Raw genomic sequence first — 13,021 nt, 5'->3', positions numbered from 1 at the left:
CCCACAGCGCCCTCCACCCTGCTGCTCCCCCGGCCTCCATGGGGCCCAGCACTAGGCTGGGGGAGGCCTCAGGGGCTCCCTGCGCAGGAACAGGCCAGAAACCCCTCCAGGCCCCAGAACACGCCGCTGGCTTTGGGGCCCAGCTTTGCCCCCAGTCCTGACCCCGCAAAGACCATGGGGAGCACAAATAGACCCTTTCCTTCCTTTTCCAACTTGTTAGGAACAGCGGCTTTAGCGACGTGGCAGGAAGCTCGGGGCTCAAGTTTCGGGACCCCAGAAATCTGCTAATCAGCCTGAGCGCGGAGGAGTGGGAAGGGCCGTCCAGGAGGGCTTCCCGCAGGAGGAACCCCGCCGAGGTGGAGCGGGAGCGAACGCTCAGGGCCGGGGTAGGTGCCTGGACCACGCGGTTCTGGGGCTTCCTGGGCTCCAGAACGACCCTGAGCCCACACCGGCCAGCAGACCCGGGCGGCCTCCGCAGGCCCCGAGGACAGGTAGGCAGGCCGGCCGTGACACCAGCTGCCCTAGTCCCACCTTCTGGGCCCCGCACAGCCCGGGGCGCGCAGGGTGGTCCCCACCAGAGGCCCCGGGCGGCTGCGGAGGCGCAGGGCGGCGGGTCCAGCCTCCCCGGAACCGCGGCTGCGGCGGGGGCGGCTGGGTCGGGGCCGAGCTCCGGCGACCGGGAGACTGCACCCGGCCACGGCCCGGTCCGCGCAGGCGGGAGCGTGGGCGCGGAGGGAGGGGAGGGAGGGGCGGGAGGGCGAGGGGTCCCTAGGGCGCTGCGCGCGGGGCTCCCCGGGAACCTCCCCCCGCCCGGCGCCGGGCCTCGCCGGCCACCTGGGAGCCCGGGGCACACGGACCGCCGAGGCCCGATCGCGTCCGCGGGGCGGCAGCGGCCCCGGGTCCCCCGCGCCGCGGAGCGCCGACTGGGACCGGGCGGCGCCCACGGCGAGGCCCCCCGCTTGCCCCGCACCCGCGTCGCGGTACCTGCACGTCCGCCGCCGAGGCTCGATGGCGCCCGGGCCGCGATCCGCGCTGCGCTCCGGCCCGCGCGGCTGCCATGGAGACGGGCCTTTGTGTGGCCGAGGAGGGGCCGGAGCGCGCGGGAGCAGCCGCCCCGCCCCCGGCGGGGGAGGGGGAAGGGGAGGGGGGAGGGGGAGGGCGGGGAGGCGGCGGAGGCCGCCGGGCGGGGGAGGGAGGGGGGAGCGGGAGAGGGGAGGGGGGAGCGAGGGAGGGGAGGGGGGAGCGAGGGAGGGGAGGGGGGAGCAGGGGAGGGTCCCGGCCCAGCGGGTCCGTCGCTTCGCCGTCACCCGGGTTCCAGCCAGCTTCTCGGCAGGCGGTGGGCATCCCCCGTCGCGTCCAGGCCACCACCTCTGCTGTCCCCCAGGGGGTCCGGGGACTGCTGCGCCCTGACCCACTCCCAGGCGCCACAACCCCCCCCTCCTCATGAGAGGTGCTCCCCAGGTCCAGCCCCCAGGTCAGCAACAGGGCTCACCTGCCAGCTCCTGCCCAGGTTGGGGTGCTGAGCAGCAGCTGGACACCCAGGGACGAAGGAGGCCATTGCCCAAAGCCTCGCTCCCCCCACGATGCCCCCTCCCTGGCCCGTCCTTCCAGCACGCTCACTTCCTCCTGTCCCCTCCACACCCTCCAGCACCTCCTCCTGTTCAGCCCCCAGTGACCAAGACGGCCCCAGCCCCACCGAGCTCCCAGGAGGCCCTGAGCCAGGTCCACACCGAAGCCCACCCCATCCCCGCTGCAGAGGACCCCTAGTGTTACCAGGGTTCACAAGAAGGCCAACTTATCAAAAAAGGAAGTTAAAAGACAAGCACTGTCACAGCAGAACGTTTTAATAACAGAATGTGGGAAGGCTGCTATCCCAGACTGGAAAGGAATCTTTAAATAAAGCACAGGAAGCCCCGGGGGTGAAGAACTGTCCTTCCTGTCCCTGCCACTCCCCCCTCCCCCCGCAGCCACCACACAGCCCCTCCAACCTCGAGGCCCCAGGGACCAAGCACAAGGCCCTCCGGGGCCAGTGGGCTCCTACCTTGCAGGCCCTCGGGGCTCTGGCGGGGTGAGGGGGGCAGGAGGGCCCCTCCTCCCTGTGCCCTCCTCACTCCTGCGCTGACCTGCTAGGGGACAGACCCAGAACACCAGAGCTGACCTCATCCCAGGCGCGAGCAAGGAAGCTTCTGGGGAGAGAATGCAGCGGGCAGGACTGCCCAGCTCCCACAGAGCCCCGGCCAGAGCCACATCCGTGCAGGGGTCAGGCTGCGAGGGAGAGGGAGCCTTGGTGGCTGCCGTCACTCCTGGACAGGTGCTTCCTCGGCCCTGCGCGCTCCAGCCTGGGACTCCCCCCTCGCTGGGCAGCAGTGCCCCTGCCCACAGTGGTCACCAGGATGAACTGCTGTGAGGCACAGCCAGGGGCCTCAGCCGCAGCCCTCAAAGCCCCAAGGGAGGACTCGGGGAATTGGGGGGACCTGGTTGGGCCACCCTGGAGCGATGGTGGCCAAGGTCCCTGGGGGCTCCGAGGCCACCCCGCAGCCCCTCCTCCCTGCAGCCTGTGGTCCTCCAGCCCTTTGGCACAGGCACGAGGGCAGACCACCTGGTGGGTGTGCAGTGCGGCCAGCACAGCCAGGGGGACGTCTGGAGCACAGCCCTCACCGTTGGGGTCACAGTTGTGAGGGGGGCCTGGGTCAACTTCCCAGGCTCCCTTGCAGCCCTGGCCCTCAGGAGGCCGAGGCTGGCACACGAGGGAGCCGGCCAGTCACAAGGAAGGTGCTGGCACCTTTGCAGATCCCCTTGGAGACCGCACCCTGGGCGAGGAGGCTGTGCGTCCACACCAGCCAGCAGGGCGGGCTGCCCAGAGTGGCACCTGAGGCCAGCGTGGGCCTCCCACTCCCAGAGCTTCAGCCTGTTTCTTCTGCAAAGATGAACCCACTGCTTCGGCCGGGCTCTACTCTGTTTAGCGGCCACGTCCTTGGAGGCCGCCTCACATGGGCTCAGCCACCCACAGACTGGCCACGGTCACAGGCTGTCCCGGGCCATGGGCAGGGCCGGCAAGTCCACAGTGGCGTTTCTGAGAGCAGCGGCCACGGTCATCAGGCGGCTCTGCCCAGGCGGCACAGACGTAGCTCTGAGTCCCCGATCTGCAGGCCTTCAGGGGAGAAGGGGCGGCACCTCCAGCCTGCACCCACCATGCCCGCTGTGCCCACTCACCATTGGGCCCCGCTCAGGGCGGTGGCGAAGCCCCACCCGGGCCTCGCCTAGGTGAGCTGAGTCTAGGGCTGGAGGTCGGGGGACTCACCTGCGGACTCACAGCGCCGCGTCCACACCTCGTGCCCGCCCGCCCTCCCTCCCTCCTGCTGCCGGCCAACGCCATCGCCCTATGCTAAGTCGCGACGGGTACCGTGGGGCCAGCGCTCCTCGGTGGCGCATGGGGCAGGTCCGCACCTCTGAGGGCCCTTCCGCTCCCTGCCAGCGAGCCCGCTGCCCCGGTTCTAGCTGAGGGCACCCAGTAAGTCTACGGTCCAACACCCGTTGGTTGCACGTGGCGGTGGGTGGGCCCCTGCGAGGGAGACAGCTGGAGCGCCTGCCCAACAGGACGCAGCAGCGGTCGGGGCTCCAAGAGTGGGACCAGGACGCCGGCCCAGACACTCCCGGCAGCCTCCGGACCAACTACAGGGCAGTGCCCCTCCCCAGCCCAGGACCACAGTGAAGGGCCCGCCCTCCCCCCTGCAGGTCGGTGGCAGCTACGGAGCAGGCGGTCCACCTAGCAGCTGCCGCTGCCTCTCTGGGGCCGGACAGCCTGGTAGGCCCAAGAACACATCAAATACAAGGCCCAGGGCGCCGGGGCTTGGGCAGGTGGGCACCGCAGGGGGACGGGTGGCCCTGTACCCAGAGCAACGAGGGCTCACAGCCAGCCCCGCTCATGGCCCCCGGGCCCTGCAGAGGGCAGGTGGGACCCAGGGGGAGGCGAGGCTCTGGCCACATTGGGGTCCACCCATAGTCAAGGGCCAGGCTGCGGTTCCAAATGCCACCTTTTACTGCTGGAACACCAGGGGTGCTGACAGGGCGCCAAGGTGAGGGAGCAGCAGCAGAGAGCTCGGCTTGGGGAGCTTGTGCTTGGCTGGGGCCACGTCAGAGGAAAAGGAAGCGTGGTCAGACCCAGGCCCCTGGCCCCGGCCGCTTGACCCTGTCCTAGGGAGGACACAGGACAGCCTGCAGGTCCTTGGGCAAAGAGCCGATGACCGTCTCAATGTACAGCTGTGCCTGCCGGAGCGTTGCCTCCTTCACTGGGAGCTGGTGGCCTTGTGCCTGTACCTGCAGGGGCAGCAGTGGTCAGGGGCAGGTGACCTACACACAGGCCGGTGGAGGCTCCACAGGGCCAGGAGACAGCTCACCAGCTTCTCCCGAAGTTTCAGGACCAGGTCCACGACCTCCACCTCAGACTTGTCCTTCATCCAGGCCTCGATGTTCTGCTGGGGACATGACATAGCCATCCATCACCAAGGCCCTCACCGTCCCCTGGGTCCCCCTTTCCTCCCCCGGCCCCAGCACCCCCTTACCGCCTCACAGATGGCCTCGAGGTGCAAAGCCTCCAGCTTGTGGGCCATCTCCTTGTACCGCTGCCGGTACCAGCCGTCGAAGTGTGGGGACTTGAAAAAACGCCTGCGGGTGGCAAAATGCGGGAGCTGTGGGCTGACCCCGTGTGCCAGGGCGGCCTGGCAGGAGCCTCAGGACCCTGAATGCCATCCACACACCTGTACAGGCCCAGCCAGTCGCCCTTGAGGATGCAGGTGAGCTGGGGCCCCGCGTGCTCCAGGCTGCGCAGGAAGTCATCCTGGCGGAAGGGGCGGATCTGGGGAGGAGTCTGAGACAGGGGCCTGGTGAGCTCAGGCTACTGGGGGACACAGCCCCACAGGCCTCGGCCTCGGCCATCAGCTGGCCAGGACCCTCCCCTGCCACACTCCTCAGCCACCTGAGGACCCATCGCCCCCACCCTCCCAGGACAGACCCCTGGACGGCCCCACCCAGACAGAAGGGCCTAGAGGCCCTCATGCGTGGCCCCATTTTTCTGTCCTATGACGGATGCCTAGAGCCCTGGTGCCTCCCATATGCTCGATGACCTCCTCCCTCCCAGACCTCCCCCCAGATGGCCACCGGGACCCGCACCTTCCAGGGTGTGATGCTCTTCTGCAGGGGCATGAGACTGGCCATGTAGTGCTCCTGGGGAGGGGAGGTTGGGAGTGAGCCTGGGGCCACGACCTGGTGCCCCCACCCGCTCTGCCCCGGGCCTCACCAGGGGGATGATGAAGCTCTGCGTGAGCTCCAGCAGGTGCCGTCTCAGCAGTGCTGTCTGTGTGTCCCACGGCCTCTTCTTCTGCAGCCCCTAAGCGGGGGGCACGGGCTGAACTCGCCACATGCACCCCTTTACCCAGAGCAGGCTCACCGCCCCACCCCTCCCCGGCCCTCCCCAGGCCTGTACCTTGAGCAGACGTTTGAGCAGCGCCTTGTCCCGGTGGAGGTGGGCCGAGTACGCGGTGTAAAGGCCTGGCAGGACAGCAGAGTAGGCCTGTCCAGGAGGCCCCCTGGAGCCCTGCCCCACCCGCTCCCGCCTCCAGCCCCGGGCAGCAGTTCCCTGAGAACTCCACCCGCTGCAGAGGAGGGGCTGCAGCCCAAGGGGCACACACCTGGCTTGGTGTCCAGTGTCTTCAGCCTGGAGGGCTTTTTCAGCTTGACCTGCTTGGGAAGATCCCCTGGGGAACACACCCAATGCCAGGCCTCAGGGTTGCAGCCGGACCCACCCTGGGCTGAGCCTCTCGCTGGGTGGGCCTCTGAGCCCCCGGCCCACCTCCCCCGCTGCCTGGGCAGAGGCCAGGCCAGCCTCACCTGACATCTTGGGCTCTCCCACACGGAGGATGTGGGGCCAGTGCTGGAGCGTTTTGATAAAGAAAGGGTTTGTGACTCCTAGGACCACGTTTGGTCTAGAGAGAGGAGAAGAGAGAGAGAGAAGGGGCAGAGGCAGGCCCAGGGAGGTGGAGCAACGGGGAGCTGGAGGATGGGGACAGACAGGGCACTTACGGGGCCTGCGTGCGGGTGGTGAACTCCTTGAACTCGCTGTCATGGATGGTGAAGTAGGGGCGGTAGTCGCAGCAGAACTTGAGGGGCTGCAGGCAGCTGAGGGCGGGGAGGTCAGCAGAGAGGTCAGCCCCCACCGCTCCTACAGCCCCCTCCCCCGCCGCCTCGCCTACCTGATTAAGGCCAGCACCATCTCTGAGGACATGGCAGGCGAGGGTGCCAGGACCACCAGGGGCTCCCCGAGGAGCATGAGCTCCCACAGAGTCTGCACGTGGGTCAGCACGGGCTGGAAGCACCTAGGGCCCCGCAGAGGCGGTCAGGGAAGGCGGTTCCCAGCCCTTGGCCCACCCGCACCCCCGGCCAGGCGGGCCCAGCTCACACCAGGCACCGCCCTGGACAAGATGCGTGAGGACATCTGAGGATGCTCAGGGGTGTCCAGGGCCACCCCACCCTCTGACCGCGGCCTGTCTTGGCCTGGCCCTGAGCCCCCACACCGAAACACAGGGCAGCTGGGTCTCCGAGGCCTGGCTCCCTCACAGATGTGCCTGGGGAAGAGCAGCCTCACGCAGCAAGGAGCTCCCAACACAGCGGATCCTTCCCTCCTGATTTCTAGAACGTTCCTCCCCACATTGCCCACTTCCTCTTGGTAGTGGCAGCAGAGCCCCGGGCTTCTCTACAATTCTCCCTCATGGAACCGCCCCAGAGTTCACTTCTGGGGCCTGCAGTCCCTCTGGGGGCCCCACGCTGTGCAGGCTTTACCTCATGGGTCCCCTTCACCATTTACTCAGGCAACAGACAGCGGCCTACAGGGCTCACCTGAACAGGTCCAGTTCATGGACGCTGGTGAGGACCACTGGGGCGGGCAGCAGGTTCTGGGAGGAGGGATGGATGGGATCAGGACGGGGGAAGGCTGGTAGCTGGCACCCCAGAGCCCTGAGCAGCACCTTTCACCCCAGGGGAGCCCTGGGCACTGCACCCTTGCCCTGCACACCTCTGCACCCCCATAGCACTGGAGAGGGTGGGGGGCACCCAGCTAGCTTTGCTGAGGGTCTGGCCACCCCCACAGGGCCCCTAGCGAGTGGGGCAGGGACGCCTGGGCAGGTGGGAGGGTCGAGGCAGGTGCGAGGCCACTGGCCCAGAAGCAGGGCCCCACCTCATGGCTACACTGCTTCGGAGGACTGTGCTCAGGCTTGTCCATCCGGGATGGGACTCGAACCTGGGGGATGGAGGGAGTAGCTGCCAGACGGGAGCAGGCATGTCTATAGACCTGGGGCCCTCCCTCCCCAGCCAGCCCTCACCTGGAGGACGACTCCCATGACCGGCAGGTTCAGGGTCTGCCCCGGCACAGGCGCTGGCCACTGGTCTATCTCGTTGCACACTGTGGACACAGGTGGCCAGTGTCGGGAACCTGCCCCAAGCAGCAGCCGCTGGCCGGAGGTGCCGAGAGCTTCAGCCAGGGAGATGGTGCCATCTGGCAGCGCCCGGCAGCCACTCACCCGCTTCCAGGCAGGGGGCCAACTTGTCAAAATACTCAGGGGCGATGAGGCTCAGCAGCGCCTGGAACAGCCGGACGAAGGGCAGGCGGGACACCAGCACCAGGGACTGCAGGACCCGCAGGGCCGGTGAGAGGTCCTCCCAGCCACGCAGGCTCTGCGGGGCCCCTGATGCCGGGCTCATCCAGAGTCTACCCGGGGAGCGGCATCCCGCAAACTCCACAAGACAGCCGTCCCTGGGAATGGCCCATCCTGGACCCCAGGGCCAGTGGACAGAACACCCCAAGCCTGCCCCAGATGGGGCAGGGAGCCCTCAGAGCACAGCCGGGCCCCCCGGGCCTTCACAGGGAAATGCGCATGGCCAGGATTTCTGGGATGATCTTCCCGGGACTCAAGCAGCTTTTGCTTATGGTGTCTGAGTTCAAGAAGGAAGTTGTTCTAATCTGGAAAGCATGAGCCCGCTCCCGTCAGCAGCAAGGAGCAGGGACATCGGGAGCTCACAGGGGGCTGCAGGTGCCGTGACGGCCAAGGCAGGCAGCAGCGCCTGTTCCCCAGAGGGCCCAGGAGGCACCTGCTCTCCAAGCCCTCACCTGCTGCCCAGGCGGGGTGGCCTATGTGGCCCAGGCAGTGAGCTGTGCCCCATGCCAAGTGGCTGGGGGCTACAGGACACGTGGGCACCAGCCCTGCCTCACAGCAGCACCACCCCAGAGCAGCCAGGTGGCTCACCTTCTGGAAGTAACCCCTCTTCACAGAACTGTCCTTCACCTGCCTGAAGTACACGTAACCGAAGTAGTGTGCTGGCTCCCTCTGCAAAAACAGCGTCAGCCGGGCCGAGCTCACTCCCCATGTTCCCTCCTGCCCACCCAGACCAGCGGCCAGGGCTGCAACCACTCTCTCCAGCCATGGAGGTCAGGCTGGGGGGTCCTTGGCTCACAAGGTGGCCGACCCCTCTACAGAGGGCACCTCTGCAGGCACTGTGGTCACAGCTCAAGGGGCCTGGGAGCACCCAGTGGTGAAAAGAGCTGCCTCACTCCCACGGAGGCTGGGGCGCCAAACCTACAGGCGTGGTGGGGCTTGCAGCACTTGGGAACCCTCGCGGTTGCTCGCACCAGGCCAGCCCTGGCCTCTGGGGAGAGGCAGCCCGCACTCACTTGCAATGACACAGGGGCCCCGCTGTCGTAGCGGCGGTCCTCAGCATGCCAGGGGCTCCTCTGCCCGCCGCACTGCCGAATGCGGAAGCTGAACTGAGTGTCTCCCAGGCAGCCTGGAAAGGGAGGCAGCCCCCACCCGGCCCATATCAGGGTGGAAACCCTCCTGCCAGCTTGAGGGGAGGGGACCACAGACAAGGCCACGAATGCCTCCAGAGAGAAAGCCCAGCCTGCCAGAAAGTCTGTGTCCTGATTCCTAACCTCAGTCTCAACCTAAACACCGCCCCCAACAGCAGCAGGGACAGCTGCATGCATGGTGCAGTCAGCTTGCACAGGGGCCCTAGGGGACACCGGGAGGCCCTGGTGTGGGGCCCGGTCGGCTGGTCTGCGACAGGAAAACAGGCCTGCACGGACAGCCAAGTCCTGGAGAAGAGCAAAGGCCAGGTGGCCACTGTGGTGGGATGTAAGAACCAGACCCCACCCATCGCTCTGCCTAGAGACACCCTGCAAATCAGGGTAACCTGACCAGCGCTGCTGCCGGGAGCTCTGGATGTCTACAGCGAGCAGGGAGCAGGGAGTGGGTTGGCGCAGGCAGGCAGTGATGCTGACAGTGGTCACGTCCACGCCTGGGCCATGGGGGTCCTGGACAGCCTCAGTACCCACCTTCTGCGTGTCACCCACCCCAGCCCCAGAGCCAACGTCCCAGGGATCGGCTACCTGAGTGCGAGTCGGGAAAGGACAGGTAGCAGATGCTGCTTTTCTGAAACACAGGAAACCAGGTGAGGGCCGGCTCAGGTCGGGGCCACGGCTGCTCCCAGGAAGGCCAGGACCCACCTCCTTGTCCGTGAGCCGGAAGTCACTGGGGTACACCAGCTGTGGGGACACAGGGCACCCAGTCACCTGCTGCCTTACAGGAATGCTTCCCTGGCGGCCACCGCCTCCTCTCCGGCTTCTCCGGCCCTTCTCAGCGCGAGTCCCCTTCATCCTTCCCTCCTGTCAGCTACCACACACGGGCCAGCTCCCCAACTCCCTTCTCGCACCCCTCCCCTCGTGCAACTGTGCTGAGACCTCCCTGCCTCCCTCACCCCAGGGTTCGTCCCCAGAGCTTCCAGAGGTGGTTTTCAGAACCCCCACACCCCCACACCTGCCTCTTTCCCACAGCAAGTGACCCCAGGGCTCTGCCTGCAGGTCCCACCTCCCCTCTGTTCCCCCTCCTGAACCCTTCCACTTAGCCAGAAGGTCTCGGGCTGCACAGTTCCCCAGGGCTTGCTCCCCTAGATGGGGCCTGCCCAGATTCCCCATTTCCTAGTCTTGAGTCAGACGGCACCGAAGACAGTGGCATCCCTGCCTGTGGACAGCATCCCGAGCGCTTTCATCCCAACCTCTGCTAGTCAGGAACCCGGAAGCTTCTGGCCTGTAACCCCCGCCCCAGCAAGAGCCCTAGGAGAGCACCCTGAGCCCTGCAGCGTCAGCAGCAGGCCCTTAGGGATGTAGGAGGCAGGCCACACTCTGGAGCAGCTGCGGCCTGAGGCTCGCTCTCGGGCTCAGCAGCTCTATGCGCCGGCCCAGGGCCAGAGCGGATTTCATTACAGGATCCCCCCAAAAGGCAGGGGGCCCCACGGCCCTCACTCCAGTGCACCTCTGAGGTGTCTTCCTGGGAGCTGGTGTGCCTTGGGCTTTGCTGCTGCCCTGGCCTTTGCTCTCCAGAGAGCACAGTGCTAGGAGTCTATGGGGGGGGGTCAGGAGACAGGGCTTGCATGCAAGGAGCTCCAACTTGCCTTGTCCCCCCAGACTCAACACTGAGGAGGAGCTCGGTTTAAGCTGAAGTGAAACCGTTCAATAAAAAAAATTGATTGTGAAAGCATCAAATGCTACTATTCCTCTTACTCTTCTCACCAAATTTTGTTTTGGAAATATGGCTGTTTTCATGAAAACGTCTACGTGTTTTTTTTTTTTTTTGAAAACATCTACGTTAACAGAGTACTTTTATTTTAACGTCAGCTCAATAACTATTGTGTTTCTCAGCTTTAACTTCTAGTGCAGTAAACGTTGACACATATTCGTACAAAAAGCTTCTTGGGGGGACGCCTGGTGGCTCAGCAGTTCAGCGTCTGCCTTAGGCTAAGGCCGTGATCCCAGAGTCCTGGGATCGAGTCCTGCATTGGGCTCCCTGCAGGGACCCTGCCTCTCCCTCTGCCTGCGTGTCTGCCTCTCTCTGGGTCTCTCAGGGGTATATAAAATCTTAAAAAAAAAGGTTTTTTTGGCATCAATAACGTTCACGATTATAAAGGGTCCTGGGACTGTGCAGTGCCGGAGCTGGGGCCTGGGAGGGCACGACCACCACAGTGGAGGGGGCTCTGGGGCCCTCCAGGCAGAGCTCATGCCACAGGCTTCCCAGGGAGGCTGGGTAGGCGCAGCCAGGCCCCCTCCTCAGCTTATCCACAGGTTCCCGTCCCCCACCTACCCCCAAGGCCCTGCCTCACCCGCAGGCTTCACTGCACCTATCAGCCTGGAACCCCCTCCCTGTATCCCATGCGCACTGGGGGTCCCAAACCACTGTGTCCCTAGCACAGAACGTGAGCTCCTACAGGGCAAAGCCTGGCTGCTTTACTGGATTTAGTGGATGAGTGAGTGGAGAGCTCCTGGCCTTCATTGTTGCTGCCTTTTCTGAGGAACAGTTTCCGTCAAGCAGTCCCTTCTTCCCCGCCTGCCTCTCTCCTCCTCCTCCTCCAAAACCAGCCATGCCCGGCCCCTCCCTCTGAGCTGCATTTGTCCAGTGTCTGTGGATCACCAGCTCCTGGAAGGCAGCCTCTGGGTCTGCCGTCCACATTTGTGCACCGTGGACGATGCTGCGAGGTCTGCATTGCTCAGGCAGTCCAAGATGGGTGAGCACTGAGCAGGTGAAATGACCCCAAGCAAGAGGCAAACCTGATGAGGACCGTGTGGCTGTGCTGCTGATAGGCTCACGGCCAGACTCCCACACAGACCTCACGATTCAGAGAGGCCCTGCGTCCCCAAAACCCCCGGCCAGAGCTGTGCACCCTCACCAAAGGCTCAGAAAGTCACAGAGCCTTGAACAGGACTTGCTGAGAATCAGCTTTCTAAAAGTTCTAGAAAAATATACTTAAGAATGCCCTAAGGACACAGAAAAAGCTCTTAACTTCTGTGATTTTCCAAGGAATGTGAGCAACAGTGAGGATGTGGGCTCTGCAGCCCCAGGCAGATCTGTCACCTCCGGGTGCTCCACGGGGCTGCAGCAGCAACGCCCGCCTGGTGGGGATGGGCTGGCCAGGCGGATCCCAACGTTCTTGACAAGGGTCCGCCCTTTCTGTTTGGAAGACTGGGGTCTCCCACAGGCTCTCAGGAGTCAGCACAGCCTTGGCACATGCCCCTGGCCCCCTGGCCGCGCACAGCTCCCCGGTCTGTGTCCTGACCTCGGGACATAGGAACGACCTTGTGACAGGGCCGGGGACGCAGGGAGGAAGGGAGGCTGCCCAGGGTGGGTGGGGGGCCTGCAGGCAATGGGGCACCCCAGGCCCCCGAGCGGGTGCAGCTGGTGAGCAGGACGCCTGCGGGCTGGAAAGGGCCCCAGCCTGCGTGTGAGGCCTGGTGAACGCGGAGGTGTGGGCGGAGGAGGCCGCGCGGCCGCAAACGTCGGCCGGGGAGTGTGGAGGGGGGAAGGGGGTGACCGCGCCAGAGCGGACTCCCACCGAGTGACCCCGCGGCACGGAGGGTGGAGGCCAGAGACCCGCCGGGCACCCCGAGGGCAGGGCCCGCTCTCCTGGTCTCGGGGGACGTCCTGGCAATCGGACCCTTCGTCCTCTGTTCGGGGAGGGCACTTTGAGGAGTGACCGGCGCCGGGCTTGCGAAGGGTCGGTCCCAGGGCTGCTCCCGGGATGCGGGGGGCGGGGGCTGGGCGCGTCCCCCGCCCCGCCGTGCCGCCCCCTCCCCCCTGCCGCCGCCCCCGCGCGGCCCGCTCACCTCCAGCGCCTGGCCCAGCTCCAGGTCGAAAGTGACCACGCACACGCACTCCAGCCAGGCCGAGAAGCGCGCCCACGGTGCTCCCGCAGCCCGCGCTCCGGGGGACGCCGCGCCCAGGCGGCCGCGAGCCCGGCGAGGCCCGGCGCCCGACAGCGCGTCCATGGCGGCTGGGACTGCGCCCGCCGCGCGTTGCCGGGGGAACGGTTCCGAGGCGTTGCCGGGGGAACAGCCGGAGGCGGACGCCTGGCGCCGGAAGGGACCGCGCCGCGAAGCAGTGGAGCGGCAGCTGCGGGCCAGAGGGGCCCTGCCATCGCGTCGGCGCCT

The 13,021-nt window shown here is 66.2% G+C and overlaps 3 protein-coding genes across 7 annotated transcripts in view; 1 reads left to right on the top strand and 2 right to left on the bottom strand.

Moving 5' to 3' along the window:
• PLXNB2 (plexin B2) overlaps positions 1 to 1,514 on the bottom strand; it is a 25,257-nt gene extending 23,743 nt beyond the window's left edge. For 2 of the 4 annotated variants that reach the window (XM_077913955.1, XM_077913960.1), the window contains exon 1: positions 985 to 1,123. The gene's annotated coding sequence lies outside the window, so the exon portion shown is untranslated. Of the gene's footprint in view, positions 1 to 984; positions 1,124 to 1,492 lie in introns of those variants that run through there. The other 2 variants (XM_077913956.1, XM_077913957.1) reach the window with 2 other exon arrangements.
• The window catches only part of LOC144323174 (uncharacterized), a 16,282-nt gene extending 7,913 nt beyond the window's left edge, over positions 1 to 8,369 (top strand). The window contains exons 5-6 of the mRNA XM_077913247.1: positions 221 to 491; positions 1,649 to 8,369. Of these exons, the coding sequence (XP_077769373.1) occupies positions 221 to 491; positions 1,649 to 1,675 (298 nt within the window). The 3' untranslated portion in view covers positions 1,676 to 8,369. The remainder of the gene's footprint in view (positions 1 to 220; positions 492 to 1,648) is intronic.
• Positions 1,827 to 12,874, bottom strand: DENND6B (DENN domain containing 6B). Of its 2 annotated transcripts, none has more exons than XM_077913988.1 (20): positions 12,698 to 12,874; positions 9,551 to 9,589; positions 9,434 to 9,476; positions 8,720 to 8,832; positions 8,295 to 8,375; positions 7,572 to 7,677; positions 7,374 to 7,453; positions 7,229 to 7,291; positions 6,892 to 6,947; positions 6,249 to 6,371; positions 6,079 to 6,174; positions 5,887 to 5,981; positions 5,688 to 5,753; positions 5,483 to 5,547; positions 5,297 to 5,386; positions 5,170 to 5,223; positions 4,758 to 4,867; positions 4,563 to 4,665; positions 4,398 to 4,475; positions 1,827 to 4,317 (listed from the first exon to the last, which is right to left on the bottom strand). In XM_077913988.1, exons 1-20 carry the CDS (start codon positions 12,857 to 12,859, stop codon positions 4,195 to 4,197), a joined length of 1,746 nt encoding a protein of 581 aa, XP_077770114.1. In that variant the 5' UTR covers positions 12,860 to 12,874; the 3' UTR covers positions 1,827 to 4,194. The 2 variants fall into 2 exon arrangements, with proteins under 2 accessions (XP_077770114.1, XP_077770116.1); XM_077913990.1 differs by having other exon boundaries at positions 4,398 to 4,472.
• Positions 12,875 to 13,021: the final 147 nt, after the last annotated feature.

This window comes from Canis aureus, chromosome 11 (genome assembly GCF_053574225.1).
Source record: "Canis aureus isolate CA01 chromosome 11, VMU_Caureus_v.1.0, whole genome shotgun sequence".
Lineage (NCBI taxonomy): Eukaryota > Metazoa > Chordata > Mammalia > Carnivora > Canidae > Canis > Canis aureus.
This window is presented reverse-complemented; position numbering and strand designations above follow the sequence as displayed.